Source organism: Frieseomelitta varia, unplaced genomic scaffold (assembly GCF_011392965.1).
Source record: "Frieseomelitta varia isolate USP_RPSP 00005682 unplaced genomic scaffold, Fvar_1.2 scaffold_140, whole genome shotgun sequence".
In the NCBI taxonomy this organism is placed as follows: Eukaryota; Metazoa; Arthropoda; class Insecta; order Hymenoptera; family Apidae; genus Frieseomelitta; species Frieseomelitta varia.
In genome coordinates, this window is record NW_025109084.1 from 193,255 (window position 1) to 216,571 (window position 23,317).

At 40.7% G+C, this 23,317-nt stretch overlaps 1 protein-coding gene across 3 annotated transcripts in view; it reads right to left on the bottom strand.

Annotated features, from left to right (window-relative positions):
• Nucleotides 1–23,317, bottom strand: part of LOC122532395 (semaphorin-2A) — a 592,180-nt gene that overhangs the window by 50,494 nt on the left and 518,369 nt on the right. For all 3 annotated transcript variants that reach the window (XM_043661155.1, XM_043661159.1, XM_043661146.1), the window contains 2 exons: nucleotides 23,062–23,149; nucleotides 8,136–8,187 (listed from right to left, as the gene is read on the bottom strand). In XM_043661155.1, coding sequence (XP_043517090.1) covers nucleotides 8,136–8,187; nucleotides 23,062–23,149 — 140 coding nt within the window. The remainder of the gene's footprint in view (nucleotides 1–8,135; nucleotides 8,188–23,061; nucleotides 23,150–23,317) is intronic.

Below are 23,317 nucleotides of genomic sequence, written 5' to 3' on the forward strand. Positions count from 1 at the left end.
TTTTTTCTTTTTTTTTTTTTTTTGTCGCTCTGCAGTCCACTACCACGTAACGTAACGTGGCCCCCACGCTTGGCCAGCGCGAAACACCCCTGGGGGTTTGGTCACAGGGGGGATGGACCGGGCTTCTGTGGCCTGGGCTGAGCCTGCGCTAACGTTTTACGGCTACGTTACCACGCCACTACCGCGAGTAAAATCGAAATCCCATTCCCGTTAATTCTCCATGGAATCGAACTCTGCGGTGGCAACGCCGGCCTCGCAATGGGATTTCATTGTAACTGCGCCCGACTCCAGACCAGCGCTAACTTTCGCGAATTTTTCACGCTCCCGCTGCCGCCCCTCTCTATTTCTCTCTTTCTCTCCTTGGGTCTTGAGCAACGCTGTGCATCGAGTTTAACCCACCCCGTTCGGGTCGAAGGAGGAGTTTTACCTTCTGGGGTAACAAGTATGTAAAGTTTCGGCGTAGAAATCCGCGTTTCCAAGGTACGCCGCGCGCCGGCCGTGTTGCTCGTTCTCCGCGAGGTGGATCGGAACTTTGTAATGACACCGGGGAACCCGCGGAAGTTCGCGGAAACAGCAGATGGACCCGAACCTCCAAAGGGACGGTAGTTTGCATTTATTAACGGTAAAATTGAAATCGGATGGGAATTGGCCGAGCGTTTAAATTACCCGCGAGTTTCTTGCGCGGATTTCAACCCTTGTGTTCCCCATCCCTCCTGTCTAGCTCTGACGCGTCGCCTCAGCCAACGGGAAAAAATTCCAATTTCAACTTCGTGGCAACGAATCGAGTTCGTATTCTACGTTTGTCGATTGCCGACAACCGAGAATCTTGCGCGACGGTGGAACACGATGGACGACGCGGCGTTTGAAAATCAAACGTGACGGACGTGTTAATGTTTGGTTCACGCCGTGATGGCGCTGCGGTGAACGAAAGTCGAAACCACAGTCGGGCCGGAATTCTCCGTGGAGCTGAACAACTGCGGCAACGTCAGCCTGCCGATGGAATTTTATTGCAACCGTTCGCGCCATTGCAACTTTAAACACACCGCGGGGCTTCATAACGTTCTCACGAATACGAACCGTTGCTTTGACGTACGAAGATATTGTAGTGATTAAATATAAGTAATATTTATTTAGTAACAATGTTAATTTAAACAAGATACTGAAGACAGGTTCGACGCTTTCTCACAAATCATAATCGACTCTGTTTTTACATTCGATTCTTTTTCAAAAAGAAAAACACCAACGTCGCGCTTTTTTTTCTACGATCAGGCAATCTAGTAGAACTAAACGCAACTAAAGGTATAATAACTACAACTACAGATTATAACTTAACAACGACGTACGATAATGATCCACGATACTACAATATTACACTTGAAGAAATAAATCTTGCTAATTTTCCAAGCCCCCTCGAATGTCGTCGTAATATAAAATCATCTCGTAAAGTATCTTTCCATCTATTTCAGACCGTCGCTTTTTTTCAACCATCCTCGGTCCCTTACCAATCGAATCGTTACTGGTTGGTTTATCGGAAAAAAAATTTCACTTTTGAATCCCGCGTCCGGCACAAAGCAAAGCTGGTATTAAGAACCATCGATGACAGGCGCGAGAAACACGATACGCGACTGTTTTACGTGCTCCAATTTACCTACCCACCGGACCGTGGCGATCATAATTAAAGAAAAAAAAATGTCAACGCTGGAAACACGATCTACGCCGCCTGGCCGCAGAGTTTTTCCCCGCTGAAAGAACGAAATTCGAGCGTTACGCTTTTATTCCCTCCCCAGTGATCGGACGCTCGCGCGTCGTTCTCTCTCCGCTTCGAAATTATTTTCCCGCGCGTTGTCGCGATCGTCGCATCTGGCCATCGTAGAGGCCACAGGGGACTTTCTCTCTCTCTCTCTCTCTCGTTATCCATTTCTACCCTTTAACGTTCCTTTCTTTCCTCTCTCTTCGTTTTGATTCGTCTTTTCGACTCTTTGTTTGGTGGTGGTTTCCAGTTTCGTGACAGGTGGCGGCACGACCAGCGATACGTGCGCGTACGAATAATTGCGTTTTCGAACTGTCGTTTCCTCCCCTCAACGGGCGACGCGTCGTTTCACCGTTCTTTGTATAGCCGACCGTGGAATCAGTATCGAGAAAGATACTTTCCTCTCGTCCTCCGGAGGGAATCCGACGGAATTCAATGGCCGATTTCAATGGACTGTAGAAGGTAAAGACACGTGAAAAGCTACTCCTCGAGCTACGTCCGATATCTCGAAAATTGTTTCCTCCTACGCTTCTTGCATCTTCCATTTTTCACCCCCAAACCTCTATTTATTTCTCACGCTTTTCTCTATATTATATTTCGTTCGTTTCTTTCATTCATTTATTTTTTCAATTCTTTTTTTTTTTTCTTTCTTTCTTTTGTATTTCGTTCGAATTCATTTTTCGCCAGAATTAATCCTGTTGCCAGTAATCTACTCGTTATGCGAGGGAAATTTATCAAATCCGAGAATCCTCGCGATTGGGTTTTCAAGCGCGCCTGCCGCGCCCGTATTTTGTGTGTGTGTATGTGTGTGTGTTTCACGTCGCTCGAGTGTAACGCGCGCTTTTCAATTTATTGGCTACAATCCACTCGAAATTTAATAACGTTCCACGTGCTCGTTATCCACGCTTGTCATCAATAACTGCGGGGCTCTTCTTGTTCCTCTGTGCGCCAACACTTTGTCGCCGCTTTCCGCGTTACGCTCTGCAACCGTGCTATCATCTGGCTGTGTTCGCGCGATATTGCGCCGAAGAATGACGACCCGTAACAAAATCATCCCTTTTTCTCCTCTCTCTCTCCACTCTCCGCGATCAATCAACAGGAATCGTTCTTATATTTTTTTCGAACACGGTTTTTATTACACACTGAGACTGCAAAGCTGCAACGCTCCTGGAAATAATCGCGGCCCACGAAAGAACACGAACGAAAGTTTGTCCCATAATGAACGACGCGAGCCGTCGAATCATAATGTATTCACGTTTTAATTAAGATATCACAGGCGTCGAATCAAATTTCGCGACGGAAATGAAAATGAATTCGAAGCGGGACACTTTCGTAGATGAAGCAGACTCGGCTATGAATTTATATGAAACATTAACAAGGTTCTTATTTGTCTAGCTTTGACGTTGGCGATCGTTCCAAAAATTTATGAATCTTTCTATCCCCCGCATAAATCCAATTAAACTCCATCTGCAGCAGAACCTGACGGAATGTGTGCCACTCGCATGCGCGCGTGTGTTTCTCTCACTCTGGCTGCATGTGAAATAAAATTATTCATAACTCTTGAATACCGAGTCCCACGAAACATCGTTTTTTTCTTTCTGTTTTTTTTTTTTTTTTTTTTTCTACATTTGAAATCTTCCGTCATCGTTTATCGACACCCGTACATAAATATTACCCAATATTATTTTACGACGCTCACATTTGGGAAACGCGATACGTCGTCCGCGATAAACCAGAATTTAAGGATAAGATTTTGGATAGAGAGTAGCGAGTCGTGAGAATGTATAGCTCTTGTAAAAGAAGCGAGTCGTGATATTAGAGTTAATATCTCTTTATCATCGTCTAATTTCGCATCTTAGTTTTCCTTTTAATTACTTAAGGGATCGGGACAGTTTGAAATATTCAAAAAATCGATTTTTTTTTTTGTTTTGTTTTATTTTGAATAGTAATTTGAAGTCTTAGAAATAAGATAGAAAAAGTCCTAGCCTTTAAAACGACTTATTTTAGGGTGTAATAATAAATCCGCCACGGATACAGAATAATTGAATTTGTATCACTGTTTACAACTTTAAGCAGTATATTATAAAGTGTAAATCGTGTGATTCAAATATTACTTTTGGCGAATCGAATATTAGGGGACTTGAATTCAATTTAGTTGTGTATTGTAAGAACTGCGAGCCGCCTTATATAAGTAAAAAAAGTAAGTAAAGGATACATATGAAAAATGACGTTCTGGAACTTTAAACGCGTTTTTCTCGAAACTAAGTTTTTAGAAACGGTGTGCAAGATATCTCGGAATCTAGCCAACCGATTACTGCGAAGCTTGATGCGTATCTTTAGTATAACATTTACTAGGGATTGACGATCGAATGTTTTTTAATTTTTAACAATTTGGATAAATATAAACAAAAAACGTAGAAATTTTTGGCGTAAATTCGATACATCAAAAAACAAATAGCTGTTATTTTTATAATTTCAGAATATTGTTTACTTTCGAACTTTTTCGCCTTTTTTTGTTGCAATCCTGTTTGGCTGCAATCATGCACACTGATAGGCAATTAAAAAAGTTAAATAAGAGCCCTTTCTTTTCTTTTTTAATGTTGCTTTTTATAGTTCATAATGTGTTAAAATAAACCAGAAAAGCTCATGTCAATCAAATATATACTTTTTGTTTTACTAGTCCTCCAAAGTATTCGTAATTTCTAGGCTCAGTCAAACTGTCCTGCCCCCTTAAATATTAATAAACTATTTATTCCAAACCACGTGGGCTCGAAAAAGCTTTCGTTAAATCTTCTTATTAGAAACGAATCTTCCGAGAGTACCAAATTCTATACCCCATTAAACCCTTCAATATCCGTGACAATCCAACGTGAAACGTCGTTTGAAAAGATTGGTCGGTTCGTCGTGAGATTAGCCTGCTGGACGAAACGAAACGGGAATCGAAAGTGAGATCGGTTGGCCGTCGGAGATAGCCAGCCAGCTGACGGTAGGCAGGGAGGCGAAGCCGATCGCGAGACAAAAGGGCGACACAAAGCTGTGAAGAAGAGCGAAAGAAAGGACGGAATGAAGGTTAATGGCAATTTCGATGGAAGCTCGTTTCGCGTAACAGGCAGAGAAAGAAGAGAAAAAGGACTGGATCCTCCGCAGATCGGATTTCGGCCTTTTCGGGAGAAAAAGCCTGGCAGCAACAGCAGCACAGAGGAAAATCGGTCGGCCGAGTCTCGAGACTTGCGATCGTTCGACAGGGTTAAAAAGCAATTCTCCTTGCCCGCTGGTGTCGAACAATCGGACTGCAGGTGACCACGGTTACGCCGACGTCGGTCGACGTCGGTTTCGACAAAGCAATTCCGATTCAATCTTCGCGAACGAACCAACAACGCTCGTATCGGCAGCGTGGCCGCCTCTCGACAGAAAATGCACCTGAGCGCGCGAAAAATTAAACCAGGTGCAGTTCGAGCGAGATGCTAAACGAACGCGTGGACGCGGCTCAAAGTGGCGTATAAAGAGGATTGCGGCGCAATTATGCCACTCTCCCGCACACTTGGCATGCATAGTGCGTGTGTTTCTATGGTTTTTTGTTCTGTCTTGAGAAATTGAAGTTCTGCCTCTGGCTGGAAAGTCCGTGGAAAATGAGCTTGGAAGCGGTTTTAACGATGTATGTACAGATGGCTTTCACATTAATAATATTTAACCTCTTGCGCTGGATTTTTCTCTAATTTTAAGTATACATCTCAATTTTAAGTTATATTTAAGTGCAACCCAGGCAATTTTATTACTTGTCAATAATTTTTATCCAGTGATATCATACCGACGAGCTCAAAAGGAAAAGAAAGCGACGAATTACTGTAGACGATTTGGTCACTCGTTACGGTCCGCAATCAGTTGCCAGCGCAACGTGGTTAAATCTACTGCAAAGATTTACAAACGCGAAGATTAAGAAAGAAAAGAACTGAAAAATTTCGTTGGTGTGTATGCGTTATTAATTCTGAGAGCAGTAAGAATCAAAATTGTACCAAGGCTTTACGTTTCATCCAAGATAAAATTAAACTCGAAGCCTTTGTCCAAAAACAATTCGTCATCGGAATATTAAAATACCTGATTCCCTCTTTTGAACGCTTCTCGTTCAAACGGTGTGAAAACTCTATTTCCTTCCTGCAGGGAAAACGTGCCGTTCATCGTAAGAAGAACACGGTAAAACCAAACCCAGCCGAAAAGATCCGTGAACTGAAAATATCACCACCTCTCCCCCGTTTTCGCTGGCGAAAAAGGAGATCCGCGAAATATGGAACTTCATCGCTGGGTCCATTTTTTTTCCGTCTGCGTGCATTAAGCCGACATCGATTGTTCGACATGTTCGAGTGCGCGCCGGTGCATCCAGGCGAAATGGAAGAAAGAAGCGCGACGGAGAAAGAAAAAAGGGAGAGAAAAAAATCGGGACACGCCGCGCGGTGCCGTTCGTCTACAATGGATCGCTTAGAGGCGAGCAGAGAGTCGTCAGCTGTCACGATGATGTAGGCGACGTTTCGGCCCGGCATGATTGACAGTTTTATGGGCAACGACGAAGACCAGCGGGGTTTTTTTTTTTTTTTTTTTTTTTTTTACTCTCGGAATTTACGAGCGGAACGGAGTTTTTTTTTTATCGTGGCGCACAAACGGGGGGAGAGGGTCAAGCGTTACGCGACGTTTGATGCTAATCGAAGCGTGATGCTACGACAGTATCGTTGGCCACCTCTCGAATCAAGGATTCGTAGAATCAAGGCAAGCGAAGATGAGTCGTCCTGCGAGATCCCGCGCGTAGATCGAGCGAGCCGCCGCCACCGGCTTGAATTGCAGCCGGATGCAGGTTATAAATGTAAATTACTACTTTTGTGCCGTGTTTCGCTGCCAGCTGCGTGCGCCGGCAACGGACAACAACGGGGACGTGAAATCGCCGCCAGCGCGAGCAGAGGGGCGGAGAGTTTTATGAAAACGAAGTTGATATTCTGTTTGTTTGAACGGAACGGGAACGGTGGCGCGCTGTTTCGACCCATGAATTTTTGACGAGCGCGCGTGTGCGTCTCGAAGAGCGATTAAGCGTCAAATTGCTTTTGATCGATTCGTTATTATCGGTCGCGGAGAAATGTAATTTTTTTTCACGAACGTGATTAAAGAAGCAGAAGCATGGTCGTTGCTGTTTCGCTGCGTGTACGTGTTACGAGATGAATTTTCGCAGTCCCATTATTGATTTCGAGCAAATGCAAAGTGTAATTAATTACCTGTGTGTTTCACGAGATCCATCATTTCGATACGTGATCTGTTAAGGCGCCATTACGGACGATTATATGAAATTCATCATATTGTTCCGCATTTTAAGACAGCCGCGCGTGCAATGATTCGATCTTAATTATTCGCGGCATTTAATCGTCACGTTCGCAGCCGGGATCGAATCGTTTTCCTTTGTGAAAGGAAAATTTTTTTCACGCGGGCCTTTCATTTTTATAGCGGCAACAGATAGTACTTTATCACCGTGAGAGAGTACTTTAAAGTTTTCACTCGGAGCTTACCTTGTTCCATCTTTGAAACTTTTGAAACTGACGTAAAGTTATTAGACACTATGATCAGAAACTTTAATATCATATAAAATTACCGGAAATTGTCAATTACACTACCAGCGATAAACCGTTTCTAGATGGAAACGAGGATCATATTTCTGCACTATGATCCGTAATATTTTCGAAAATGTACACTCCCAAAGTCGAGATTATTATTTTAAGAGACTGTAAATTCACGCAAAATTTCAAATCACTCGAAAGCGAAGCCAAGCAAATTTAGTCTAACTCTAAATCTTAAACTAGGAATTTATAACTAGATACTAGAATATATGCGATTGTAATGTAATTTTTCTAGAAAAAGAAATTAATCAGGTTGGACTTTCTATTGTTACAAAAACATACGTACATTGAAAACTACGAATATTGATCCTGCTTGCATTTATTTTCAAACTGTTTTATTTTAAAATTGAATAAATTCAAAAACACTGAATGAATTAAAATATCCCAGTTAAATGTCCTAACATTAACAATTAAAACCATAAGTGCAGCTACGAAAAATATAAAACCTGCCAAAAAAAAAAAAAAAATAAGGAGAATAAGTACAAACAAATAAACAAAATGAACCAAAAGTCGAGTTTTGATTTGATCGAGCGTTCAAATAACCGAGACTGTACGTTTATATAACTTTTGTTTGCAATGCAACGCAGTCTTGCCTGATTCGCGTTCATAATAAATCACACTTCGACGTTGAAACCATGACTCCGGTTACTTTCACTTCGACGGAGAAACTCTCGTTCAATGACGAAGGCTATCGTCGATTACGTCTCACTGTCAAAAGTCTGTAAATCACTCACCTCGCAGTTGGAATGACTGATGTTGCTCAGATTCAGCCTGAACACCTTGTCCCTGAAACAGACGAGAGAGAACGAGAATTACGCAAGATCGTTGGCGTGACAATAATTCGCATTAAACGCGCGCGGCGATAGCCGAAAGCTCCGGGCGTAAATTTTCATTCCGTACGTCTGCGAGATACATTACTCGGCGCTGAACTGCTGGCTCGCCTTATCTAGCCACGGTTATGTATGGCTGTGTACGAGGCGTGTGGCACTTTGCTTACGGGCGTTCTGGCCCGGACGGAAGGAACTGCGCGCAAACGCCACGCGGAATTTCTATGAGCATCGAAAAGGAAGAGAGAGAGAGAGAGAGAGAGAGAGAGAGGCCACCCTCTACCAATCTCCTTCCTGTGTATTTTCCTCTCTATCCGGTCCCTAACTTTCTTCGTTTCCGTTTTATTAGGATTTCCTTCTTTGAAGTACGATCCTCCGGCCAGTCCCGGGGTTATCGAACGGAAAAAAGAAAAAAAAAAAAAGAAAAAAAATACACGTGCATGCGCATATAATAAAGGAGCCGAGGTAACGAGGGCTCTCTCCTTCGCAAGTTTTCTCTTCTTTCTTTTTTTTTTTTCTTTTTTTTCTCCCTAGTTCAGCGAGTACAATCCCGGTTTCCCTCCGGAGATTCCAGCGGCGGTTAAACCGAATCGTTTATATGACCGGGACGGCGCGTTCCTCGGGATCAACGAGGAAAAAACGGGAACGCGGAACGATCGAAGCTCCGGGAGGCTGATGGTTCGGATTCGTGCTCGGAAACGGCTCCGTAGGCTTGTTTAATTTTCCACCACGTTCGCCGAGCCGTTTCCTAAGGATTCGACGAATCACTCGCAACGAACAAACTCTGAGCCAGAAATTGGAAACGATAACTCTGAGTTTCGGGACTCGCTCCTTTGCATACATGAACACACTCCAGCACGGGCAGGCAACGAAATGATGAGCGAAACTGAACACACACGTGTAATTTCTTAACGCGAATGATATTTCATCGAGTGTTTGTATATAAAGTATCAAACGAGTAAAGTATGCAGGGTCTTGTAAAATGTTTTAGCTTTCCGACAAAAATTTTACCACGAAAGTGTTAATTACCAAAGCTATTCTAGCAGATTGTTTCGCGATTATTTAAAATGAAAAATTGTTGTAACTTTATAAAAGACATCGTGTAATCCATTTTTGGTTTCATTTTAAATCGTGAAGTTTCAATTTCGGTCGGTCATTCTAAATTTTTTTCATGTAGCAAATGAAAAAGTGCTCTTTTCTTTAGAAAGAATTGTAAAAATTCACACATAGTGATAAATTTTATTCACGACTAAATCTATCGTGGTGTTGAAAATTGAAATTTCTCCTCTTCATTGATCCCTTAAAATTTGCTGTTCGATTTCTTTTCCGTCATTTTATTGAACTTTGATCATTGAACAATAAAAATTTAAGAAATTCAAGAGATCCTAATCTCATCTGATCCTAATATTCAAATAAAATGACGAAAGAAAAATCGTACGGTCGTTATAAATAAAGGAATTTTAATTTTCAAGACCATGATGGATCAAGTCAAAAAAGAAGTGTATCAATGCTTTCGGAGATGAATTTTGAATTTTCGACAGTAAGAGTACTGTTGGTTTTCCACTCGCTACATGATGCAAGAATAGCTTTTAGAAAAACGAACTTAGAACAGTCAAAGCAGAAGCTTTACGCTTTAAAAATCATACAACTCTACTAAGTAGATTTTTGTACGATTCTCTTTTACGAAGTAGATTTTTGTACGATTCTCTTTTACGAAGTTATAATAATTCAAAATATCGGCAATTTTTCATCATCGTGTATTCAATTATGCTCTTCGCTACGTTTCACCGACTTTAAGAGAAACGCAAATTCTGTAACGCATTGAAATTACTTTTGCTCGATTAGTCGCGACAAAAAAGTCACTTTGACTCGATTATTACGTACAGATGCAACATCTACTTTTTAACCTTTTGCGTTAGTAACTGGTTCACGGATTATAACGAGTGACCAAACCGTATGTACAATAACTCGTCTTCTTTTTGAATTCACTTCACTTCGGTATATCACTGGATGGAAATTACTAAGAAGTAATAAATTTATTATTTGTTTTGCCTGGGTTATATATTTCAATATATAATACTTAAAACTGAGAAAATATTGCAAATATTCTCGACGTGCGTGACACATTAAATAAACCTCATACGATAATTGACGCACTCGTGCATCGCTAGAGTCTAGATTCTGCATCTAGACGTCAGTTTGCCTGCGACGTTAAAATATAAAAATAATAAAAATTTGGTCGGCAGGACGGAACTAACGAGACAAAATTAACAAAAATTCCCATGAAACGACGCAGCTGGGGAAACGGTTCCCCGTTACATTTACGAACGAGATTTGACCATGGGTGAAAAGAAAAATGCGTGCCGGCTGTATCGAGCGGAATGGCGCACAGAGCATTGGTCGTGGCTGGGATAAATCGAATTTACCCAGTTTCGAAACGTTTCGCAACATTAGCGCCGGCGCGCCGCATAACTTTATTCCAATAACCATTCGTCATTGGCCTTCGATGGAAAACACGGAGTCGAACGGAGGATGCGGGCTGAAAGAAAGGAAAAAGGAGAAAGAAGAAGAAGAAGAAGATGAAGAAGAAGAAGAAGAAGAAGAAGAAGAGAAGGAAAGAAAGTATAAAAAGAAGAGGGGCCTTCACCCTCCGAGGCGCTTTTCCGTCCTCATTCATCTGGTGCACGCCGCCGTGAAAAAGTAAATAGCGACGTGGAAAAACAAATCCGTACTTTGGAATCCGACTTCTCGCGTCGGCTTCCCGCTTCGTCCGGAGAAGTTTCCCGAAGGGTCGGGAAAGGCGGGCAGGTGAATAGGAAAGGCGGGACGAGACCTTGTACGTGCGAACTCGTCGCTCGAGACAACCTTGGGAAGAACTTCGGCACCGAAAGGGGGGAGGAAAAAATTCGTACGAAAGCAATTTGCTTCGGTGGGAGGGGAGGTGTGATCGATGGCGGCGGGAACGCGAGCGTAAAGTCATCGTGTTTTCGATTTAAAAAAAACCGCCCAGTCAGCTTCGAAATGCCGGACCGCGCGGCCGGCACGATCTCTTTCGCGCCAGTTCAGAGTTTCTCCCCTTTCTCCTTTCGTTCTGTAATTTCTCCGATTGCTCTGCCTCCACCACACCCCCCCAGGGGGTGGCGAGTTACTTGCAGGAATTTTAATAGAATCGCAGCCACGAACGATACGCTATTGATTTGACGCCTTCTCTCGCTGCTGAATTTCTATTTCCTCTTTCTCATTCACGTTTTATACTATATTTATGTATATTTATATTGTATTATATGTTATGTATCAAGTTTGCATTATATTATATCGACAGTTGACACTCACTGAGCCCTTTCACTGCTAAAGGCGTATATATATATACGCCCTCACAAGTCGGTCCATATACACGAAAGGCGTTGCTATACGCTCTCACACGTCTATCAATATATACGAATGCCGTAAATATACGCCCTTTACGTTTTTCTTACTGTAACACTGTAACCAATTGCTTCAACATGGAATTTATCGACCTATGTAACATAGCAACGGTCTACCGGCATTTGTTTCAATATTGTTCAGTCAATTGTTTTCACATTCTGCAGTTTAATTCCACTGCTCTCGTACGTACTATTCTCATCGTGCATTGACTGGCATTAACCTGTTCCTTTAATCCACATGTAAGTGTTTATTTATTACAATTTGTCATAAGTTATTTAATTTTATCCATTCGCAATATGTTTCTAAATAATATAGTACACCCTAAGAATGTTTGGCCGAAAGAAAAGAAAACATCCACAAATAAGTAGTAGTGATGAGGAAGAAGTTTGTATTTTTTTCACAAATTATTATTGAAGGAATGTGCAAATTAAGCAAATTAAAAATAGCTTAGAAAACCACTTAAAATAGATCAAATACTGGATATTTTTAATTTATTTGCAATTATGTATATTCTTTCAACCTCTAAGAATAGTATCAAATGTCCAGATACTGTTTTAGTCAGTAGTCAGTGGACAACCAGTCGCAACACCTAACAGATAGAATATCGCGCCGTTTATACTGATGGTTCGCTCCGAAAGTGCAGTGAAAAGGTTAATCTAATACTTTTCATCGATGAACTTTCAATTTTAATTTTCAATGATTTTCGATTAGACGGGAATCACGAACGATCGTACCGAGGAATAGCTTCGCGTCGAAGTAAGGTAAGTAACGCGGTCGACAAACTTGGGAAACCCGCTAGCTAGTAAATCAGAAAAGCGTCGGTGTCTGACTTTGGTGTGTTGCGCGTGACGTGACAGACAGCTCCGGCCTGCAATGCATTATCCGCACCGCGGCACCGGCATCCTCAAACCCATTTCACCCCTTAAATTTCAGATGGTGAAACGCGTGTCAAGAAAGAGCTACCGTCGCTATTAACACCGAAAAATCTGCCAACAGCGATAAATTCGCGGTGCGTCAATTTTGTCACGATAATCCGTGACACAAATTTAACGTAACGAGATCAACCGTAATCGGGCGGGATACAGAAACGAGAATTTCAGACAAGTTTTAATTTTCAAGATTTCTGTTGTCGTCTTAAATCGAAAATTTACTTACCACGTATATTTTCTCCAAGCAATGAAAGTCTCGTAAAAATTCGATTTCATTCAATTTCGATCGCGAGACGCAAAGGAGTTGAGAAGAAATTCTACCGTGTTTTCAATTAGACCGAGGTCGATTGCTTTTCGACCTTACGAAATTGTTGTTTGTTAATTGACTTCCGTGATTTTTCTCTTTTTCCCTTGGCCATTCGAATTTACATCTCCATTTCATAAATACATATTTAGTAGAACAGTGACATAGGAATTTTTATTGTCGTAAAAAGAAAAGGGAAAAAGGGGTGAAGCTGTTGAAACCTGTTATCGATCCACCATCTTTCACCGATAGTTAATATCGCGGCGTTTACACGGCGATGAACTAATATCGCGATGATCGAGCAAATATGGCGCGGTGGAAATCTCTTCGGCCGAGAGGAGTTTTATCTCACGCAGCTCCCGGTATAACGAAAAAATTTAATTTCAGGGACGATGAAACGTTTTCGACAGATTCTCGCGCGAAATTTTCTCCGCGTCGATCCTCATTTTCGAAAAACACACAGCTTCGAGCCGTGTGTTTGGTCTGTTCATTAGTCGAAAAGAAAAGCACAAAAAAGTATTAAAAAAACACGCACAGAGAAGACAGAAACATGAGCAGTTTGACGAGACGATTATCACGGTCTCTGACGCTGTATAACAATATACGCTTATCGATCGCATACCTATACCTGCGCTATTACGGCGTATCAATTGCTGAAACGCTCGATTTTGATCATGCGTGAAATCTAATCACATCCGTCGGATTTCGATTGATTCGCTAAATGCGTTTGCCGTGTTCCCAGAATCGCACCGCATCACTGCCCGCTTAATTATGTAAAATACAACGGTATCGTTCAACGTTATATATACCTTCGAAAATCGAATTTTTCTATTGCCACGTGTTGTTACTATAAATGTTCATATTCTAATGACGTTTCGGAGAGGTACAGCGATTCTTACCTTATCAGGCAAAATGATTCAATGAATTTTTGCAATCGATACTACCGAATGATTTGAATAATCCCATCGACGAGTTTAATCAATAAACTTAGAAATGTTAGGAGTTTTTTCATACAAGTAATATCGTTTCCTTCAAATTTAATAAATTAGTATTCTAGTTAAATATATTCACATTTAGTCTGCTTATTGTCTGCTAAATTATATTAGAGATTAAAAATGTATTAATTCTTAAATAAAATAAAATTTTGTGCACTACTCTGGATACCTTTAATATTACCGTACTAATACTAATATTACATTTACTACATTTACCATATTTTTACTCCAGTTTCCTTTTTATTTTATTATTTTTTTTTTTTCTTTACTTTCTCCTTCGGCGATTATTAAATTCAAGATTCAGTTCCGTATCTTTATATACCAAGAGAATTTATTTAGTTCTTCGATTCCAAATCTCTTCGTCCTCAGGAAGAGTTTCCGAACGAAAGGAAAAAAATATCGTCGTGAAAATAAAATCAATTCGCCGCGAACATAAAATCGATTTCCCCGTGCCAGGCTGTACTTTCATTAAAGAGACGTTCTGGCGTATGCGTGTACCAATGAGGTATGTTGAATTAGAATAGAGAACGAACCATGACGCGAGACCGAATTGGACTCTATCCGATGAACGGAGCGCAATGCATCTCATTATCCGAACGACAAAGGAATTTCAAATTAGCCGAGCAAAACAAAGTTAAGCGATCCCTCCCCCGTAAACTTTTATGAACGCGAAATATGTACATATATATATATATATATACTCGTATAAATATCCAGTCATTTCTCAGTCACCGCAGTACAATATGCAATTCAATTTTCAGTGAACGAAAGTTGAGCTCGTGATAATAAGAACTTTGAACAATAAAAAATGAAAATATCAATGATATCTACAGCAACAGTTTTTAATAGAACGGCGTTTTTAATAGAAATTCATTCACGTGTTGATAAAATGAACACAGAGAGTCTCCACACGAAATACACTAGGGTGTTATATGTTTTTAAATGATTGCAAAATAAGGAAAATTCAAGGATTTTTTTGGAGACAAAATTTCATTAAAAAAATAATATATTCGTCTTATGATTATTTTTTTTATTTCACGTCAAATTGTGCAAAAAAAGTGTCAAAGTCAATTTATAAAATTAATTTTTTTAAACAAATGATGACTATCTAATTTTCGTCATTTGACTAACTTTCGACTCCTTTTGTTAATAAAAGGAAAGAAGAAAAATACACGAATTAAAAATTTCACTGTATCAAGTACTAGATTACAGTTTTGAGAATATTACCACAAATCTTTATCTAAATTGGGTCAGTAGTTTGTCAGACATTTATAGTACCGATTTTAAAAATTTCATCCCGAGAAAGATACTTTTCAAAGATTCGGCGATCTGTTACCACTAGATACTGACAAAAACTTTAAATTAATTACTTAGTAGAGTATTTTAGAGTATTCTAGAAGAACGACAGAACGTACAATTTTTTAAACGAATTCGTTGTTTCTCAAATTTATCAAATATTCCTTTGCTTTGTCTCTTAGATACATCTAGAATCCGCCATCATAGGCGTTTATTATTGAGAATAATGGGACTAATCGATGCCATTTCCCCATGGCATTCGAATATCGGTATATATTCGACAGCGCATCCTCGCGAAGCATTCCCACGATTCTACCCTCTTTTCACGCATCACCGTAGACAACGCTTCTCAATATCGTGGATTCTTATCTCGCTCGTCGATCGATATGCAAAAAGAGATGCTTCTAAATCTATCCCGAGATAAAATATACGCCGAGAGGCAACCCGGGAAAGAAGAAGGAGAGAAGAACAAACTGAATCCAACGGAAACTAACGGATCGATCGTAGGATAAAATCAAGAAGAAGAAGAAGAAAGGAGAATTACAAAAGGACAAAAATTAAGGAAACAAAAAATACCAACACAAGGATGAAAGATCTAACACAAACTAACGAATCAATTGTAGAGTAAAATCAAGCAGAGAGAGAGAGAGAGAGAGAGAGAGAGAAATAAGAACGCAAGGATAAAAAAGTAACAGGTAAAATCCGGTGAAAGCGAGAAGAAAATCAGGACGAGGATTCTGTTCTACAGGTTGCCAACACAAAGGCGACCCAAAGAGATACCATCCGAAGAGATTCGAGTATTCAGCGTCGCGATATCCCCGATACTCGAACAACTTCTTTTCTCCCATCCTCGACTCGGCAACTCGGTCAGGAGTCTGATAATTGGAAGCGTTCAATTAGCGTGCCTTAATTGTGGAGCGATCCGCAACGCAGCCGCCGATTCTCGAACTACAATTAATGGGTATCACCTTTCTAATTAACGAGGAACGATGCTCATACCTATCGTATCGATCCTGCAACGTCGACGATACAACCGGGCAGAAAGGGATCATAAAGGACAAGGGATGAGGAGAACCACGTTGTGGAGAATACGGTTAGAAGCGTACATCTGAAAACTCGCGATCATTCGCCACTAATCACCATCAACGACGATCCGAGACATGCGTCGATTCACGACACACCTTTTCTTCTTTCTCTCTCCTTTTATCCAGTATGTTTCTTTCCTTTTTCCTCCCCCTTTTCACCTCTATTTCGTTCTCCCACTTTTTCCATTTTCTTTTTTTTTTTTTTTTTTTTTTTTTTTTGGTCCATCTTTTGTCACAAACACGTACATATTGTAGATATTTGAACTTGCAGACTGAAAAATTTGTCCGTGGCTACACCTTCGATTCAGTGGAGAAACATGTAAAAAACTTACCGTAAAATTAATCTTGACCTTGAATTTTAAGGACAAAATTTCTTTTTTTTTTTTTTTGCATTGTATTCTACTCATTACGAAAGTAAAATTGTTTCAAAGAACCTAATAGCTCACTTGAAAAATAGCAAAAAAGTTTCTTTACTTAACGCTGCGGACGCGTGCGTTCTAACAGCGACTTTATGGTTCTGGACGCGTAGATGTAATGTTTATATTTCGAATAACGCTGACTGTTAGTTTTATCCTTTGATTATTTAGACTCGCACTGATGCTACAACTATAATCAAACTATAATAAATCAAATGTTAGTGAAACCTGATACAAAAATTACGTGAAATAGATGTCACGTGTCCGCAATGTTAAATGATTAAGAAACTTCTTTGCCATTTTTCAAGAAAACTATTAGCTTACGGTTCCTTGGAAAAGTTTTACCTTCGTAATAAATAGAATACAATACAAAAAAAAAAATTTAACCTCAAAGTTCAAATTTATGGCAGATTCTTTACATGTATTCCCGTCAAATCGAAGGTGCAAAATTCATCAATGCCACGGACAAACTTTTCTTTCCATTCTGTACAGGAGAAATTCATTATCGCGGGTTACAAGTTGAATCGAGATAATTTAACCTCCGAGCATACTTGTTTGTCCTTTTTATTTTTTTCATACCATCATTTCGTACACGACGTATCATGCTATCCACGGTGTTTCGTGAAAATCCCTATGGACACGTCGATTTTCTTTATTTCAAAGCCCGTCGTAATTTCGCTGAGTGGAAACGTCCCGGCGAGATTGGCATTCGCGGAGAATCTAAATCAGTCGTCAACGTGCATTTTTCTTCCTCCTTTTGAGCGGGCACGTTTGTTGAAAATAATCAGAAACTGGTCTTGGTTTGGCGAAGCTCGTGTGCGTTAATAACTGTTACAAGGTCTTCCATTGGACAACGTCGAGATTAATTGTCGCGTGGTTTATTGTCGAGCTGACATCAAGGCCTCTCGTAATTCGAGCAAACTGGGTAATTAACGAGTCGACGTACTTTCGCGGGAAACGAGGGCAATTATTTTCTACGAAAGAGTCGATCGACGCGGAGAGAAATATTTATAGATTGTACATTAAAAAATAAATTTCCTTGGACAGATTCCAATTTCAATTCCGTAGCATGAAAAATGCACAGAGGAGCGCAGAATTTTTATCATTCTTGATATAGATGTACGGTATCATTTGCTAATGTTAAATATATTTATTTTAAAACAGGTTCAGTAATTTGATTTTCCTTCTAACATACGCCGATGATAATTGTCACGTGCATTTAGTAATTGTGTTGTAACATCAATTTACCCCTCTTTGAAATATATCTACAATAATACTAACCTATATTCTCAGTTCTCACAAATTTTCAGACATAAGTTCAGGAAAAGAGAACTAATTCCTTCAATCGTAGCAATTTTTTGTTTCCTCCGGATCGTCGGTCTAATCTTTTTCAAAGAACACGTTCCTACAAATTCTTTATGAACTAATTTCTTAAATTAAAAAGTTCCATTTTAAAAAAGGAATACTGTGACTCTGTCGCCATAATAATTTTAAAAATGTGAAAACGTTTGGAATTTCATCGTGGCGATATAAATATCATTCATTCCGATTCATCCAACTACCCCTTTCCAAAAATATCTTACAACTCGCGCTTTAGCGAAGCAGTTTCTAAATAGAAGAAAGGAACGAGTCCAGCGGCGCAGTAGTTCAAAACACCTCGAACGCAATTTTATCGTGGCAACATTGGACTCACGAAAAAGTTCTTAAATTTCGAAAAAAAATCCGCTGCAAAGATAAAAAAAAGAAACGGTTCAAGAGAGAGAGAGAGAGAGAGAAATCATCGACCACGAGTTTCATCGCGATGCCGATAAATCATTCGGCCCGTGTCATCTGTTTGCTTCCATTTTCGAAAAAAAATATCATAACTGAAAACCCAATTAACCGGCTGGCGAACGATCAGGAGTATCGCCTCGATGAGAGGCCCACCGGGTACAATCCGCTTTTTACAAAGCTTTCTGCAAAGTCGACTCGAATTCGCGAGTAACGCGCTGCATTTTATCCGGGGCCATTTAATTAAACTACGCCCCCCCCCCCACCCCCACCCTCTGTGAGGCTCGAGGGGATGGCGCGGGCGTCCACTGGCCTTCCGTCTGAAATCTGGGAGAGTCACATCATTGAAACCGGCAGCGCGATCATAGAGCTTAATCGTTTCGCATCATTGGAAAAGGAATGTCGGGGATCGTTTTCCTTTTGCGCGAGAATTCTTATTGGAATCCGATATTGCGGATGGCGGAGTGGAAGGGAGAACGGAGGTTGTGTGACTGCGTGTACAGGTGGCGTAGTCGAAGGGAGACGAGAAACGGGGCCATGGAACGAAGCCAGAAAACAGGAAACTTTCAACCCCCCCGCACCCCGTCCTGCTCGTTCTTTCCTGCTGGGAAATGCAATTTATCGTAAGTCGCGCATTTTTATCGTAGTACGCGCCCTCTCGGTACGCTCGGTGCACGCGCACGCTAACCGAAACGAAGGGAATCGTTTCAAAACGGCAAGATCTTACTCGCCCTGTCATTTCTTACCTCGTTGTCGCCGTTATCCGATTTATTCGCTCGTAATCTCGTTTCGCTCCATCTTTAAGTGAATCTCACCCCCACCTCGATTCCCGTCCCGTTCCAAGCGAAATTATCTCGCGCCTCGCGCACGTGCCACGCATACACCGACGCCGTTTAACGAAGTTTACGGCCACGTTTTGGAAATCTTGGCAACTGCGTATTGGAACTTTCGGCTCATCCGATTTCCGAGTGGCGGAGCGTACGTCGTTTTCGAATTCGAATTGAATCCTTGGATTCATTAGATCTTTTGAAGACGACGCTGCGAGACGCTTTCAATGCGTTCGAGAGGAAGTTGAACAACTGTCGAAACAATTTCAACGCCTTGAACTGATGAATTTAATGTAAGGGAGAACGTGGTTCATGGCATCGTCTCGGTATTGCTGTGTAAGTACTATGTTGTGAAGATTTCCTCTTCCATAATTTTCCATCTAAATCTTTGTATCTATAAGATTTCCTTTTCTCTAGTCATTGCATAGAAAAGAAAATAATATATTATATTATTCGAAGTAATTCGAGAAATGAATAACAAAAATTGACTTTCTGCAACTGCGATATATCTCTATAAATATGAATTTATCAGGACGCTAAATTTAGTAGGTTATTCGCGCGTCAGAATTCAATATCTACCAGTTCTCCCGAAATTATTTATCACGTTTACATAATGCTGTTTTATCGCGCATCGTTGGGATTAAACTTTCATTATCCCGGCTATTTAGCAGATAGATACACACACAATCACCGACAGATATGTTAAATAACAATATTCAAATCGTTCCCCTGAATGCCTTGCGATCAGTATTACTAATACGATTACCACTTGCATTTGTAATCCTAACAAAATATGACACGAACTACGTGAAATAGCTTTAATCACGAAATGATATTCACAGTTTCTAACGAGAATCCCATCCATCTATCACCGTAAATAATCAATTTAATTTTTAAACGAAATTCTAACTTTCATGTGCTTGCTCGGGAAAGTATTCAAAAATATTATTTCGGGAATATATTCCAAGTTAGTTTCTAGAAGCGGAGAAGTTGCGAAAAGACTTTCGAAATATGAAGTTCTTAGAGTCTATAAAGGTCTATCTTGCTCACTCGATATTCTTCGATATGCACCCTTCATTGGCTATTTTAAGCAAGATAAATCATTCACAACACGAGCGTATACTTCGCGGTGTACTGAAATCAAAACTGTACTTTTCTTGAGCGTTGATCTCTCTTAAAATACCATTTATTTATTATTGCCCTCGCTGTGTATCATAATGAAATTATTAATTAATTATAAAATTTATTGAAATTAAAAAATTATTATTATGACAATATATATATTAAAATATATAATTAATTATATATATATATATATATGAAATTATTAATTAATTATAAAATTTATTAAAATTAAAAAATTAAAAAATTATGACAATATATATATATTAAAATATATAAATATGTATAAAATACACACACAAACAACACTTCCGTCACATTAAGAACAAAATGACACGATCATTTTTAATTCCCGTAACTGCACGCTAGTATCAACGAAAGTCGCGTTAATCTTAATTTGATTTTGCCCGAGAGTCGTAAGCAATAACCACGCTGTTCCATCCGGCTGCCAGAACGTAATGCACGACATAATTTTTCTGTCGCGATAAATATATTACACGACTGCTCTCACGTATCTCCGTGTCCCGTGAGGAAGACTTTCTTCATCTTGGTTCTGGTTTGTGTATCCAGCAACGTTTTTCAGAGACCTCTCCCCATTACGAGAGGAGTCGCGTAGCATTTTGCTGGCATTTACCAAATTAAGAAGGGAGGCGGACAAAAGAAAGGAGGCGAGTGAATGGCCGGCAGGACAGTAAACCGCGGGAGGGGGGGAGAAAGAAAAGGTTGGAACCGAATCAAGAAATAATACTCGTGTAGTAACGATGCAACCTCGTCTCCCTCGTCGAAATCTCTCTATCCATTCCAGACGGGGCAAATCCCCCCGGTGTTTTGCTCCCTCGACGGCCGACCTTCGTTCTGAAGGAGAAAAGATAGGCGCCCCTCCCTCCATTAAAATATTGTATTATCGCCAGATGACAATGGCCCAAGAGGTTCGTGATTTTCTTGATACAGCGAAAGATATTCGAGTTGACAACGAAGGCTATTTCGCACTCTTCGCCGTTTATTTCTCAAACATTTCTGATTTTCGGCGCGATCCTCGATTCGTAGAGATCGGGAGAATTTCCAATTAACAGCAAAATGTGAAATTTTCAATAATTCGTTCGAAATGAAACGGATCAGTCACATAAAAATCGAAGAGGGTCTAATTTGCGAACAAATTTTTGCTCTTTCGATCTCTTTGAACAATGCTCGATGAAATCTCATCATAATGTTAAAAGCCATACTCCCTCGTCTGTGAAAATAATTTCACGTCTCGATTACGGACAAATCGTCCGTTTGGTGTATTTTTTTTTTTCTTTTTCATTCGCTCGATTGTGAAGATTAATCGGGAACGTTCTTTAAAAAAAAAAAAAAAAGTAGCAAAGGAATTTAATCCGCTCCTTCGTCTCTCGTTCCGGCGCGACCGTTCCCGCCGTGCCCCGAAGGTTTCAGTAAATTACCTTTCTGCAAATTGAAACGTTCAGCAAACGAAACCTGGTCATTCCCCCTCGTGTACAGAGGAACGATCCCCGGTACATAAACGCGGGCATGTATACGTATATTTCAGTGCTTGAGCTAAGAGTGCGTGCAAATACCGCGGAAGGGCCCGATTACGAAAAGGAACACACGAACGTGAATATGTTGCGACGACGACGACGACGAGGCGAGAGAGAAAGTTAAATAACCAGCTAAACGAGAACTAAACTATTATGCTTGATTATTAAACGAAACCCAACCTCCGTATTAAATTTACGAAATCTTTCTCGACTCGGTTCACTCGGTTGTTTATAATTTCATTGTTATCGAGGTCGATTCGATAATCAGTAAAATCGATTGATTTCAAAATGGTGTTTCTCAGAAAGTGTCGAAAAGATGAAAATAAAAGTTTAAAAAATTTTTGTGCATACGTTTCTCGCCTGGCGATATTTTTAATCAGCCTGCTTTCCCACTTAGGGGAAACTTCGTAATTTCGTTGGGAATGATAATCTAAAGTCGGACGTGGTTCGCCCGCTTCTCTTCGTGTCGATCGCGCCGCACACAGCACGAAAAGCTCGCATCGCGAACGAGGGGAGAGGGGGGGGGGGGCCGAACGCACGGAACATTTCACGCGTGACCCAGTTACGCCACCGAACGGAACGTTACTTTTCATTTCAATCTCGAATCCGGGGACAAATAACGGACGAAATTGCGCACGCACAAGGTACTCCCGAGTAAAAACCGATCTATCGCGTTGAAGGATGGAACGAAAGGGGGAGGAGGAGAGGACGAAGGCAAAAGCCGGCGTGTATCAGCGTCGCTGTAACGCGCGGGATATTTCAAAACATGGATTATCCGATGTTCGACGTCATCGTAGAAATTTAATCAATCGGCACGCTTCCATCCATCCCTCTCTCTCTCTCTCTCTCTCTCTCTCTCTCTCTCTCTCTCTCTCTTTTTCTTTATCTCTTTCTCTTTTTCTCGCGCTCCGTGCAGAATTTTAATCACACGAGAATCATAAAAATCCGTTTCGCGGCACGTACACGTAGGCGGAGAGTCCCCCACTTTATTCCTGTCGCTTCGGCGACGAACGAGGCGAAACAAAACTTTTGCCGAGGGAGGATTTTCATCGTACGACGTTTTATTATGTGACAGAAAGCGATGAAAGGCGTTGATCAGTCGGGAGGAAGGAAAGGAACGATACTTACATGGCGCCGACGTACAGGGCGTCCCGCTTGCTGTCCAGGTACAGCGTCCTGTAATACAGCATCCCGCAGCTGAATTCCCTCACGTGTTCTGCAAGCAAAAGTAAACAAAGGGATTAAACACCGTGTGGGCGAGGGGGCGAGGGATCACGAGGGCGGAGGAAATTCATTTCTCTGGGGCGGCTCGCCGTCGTCGCCTGACGGATCGTTAGATTTTCATTATGACTTTTATAATAACGCTGGCCGTTTGTTCTCCCTT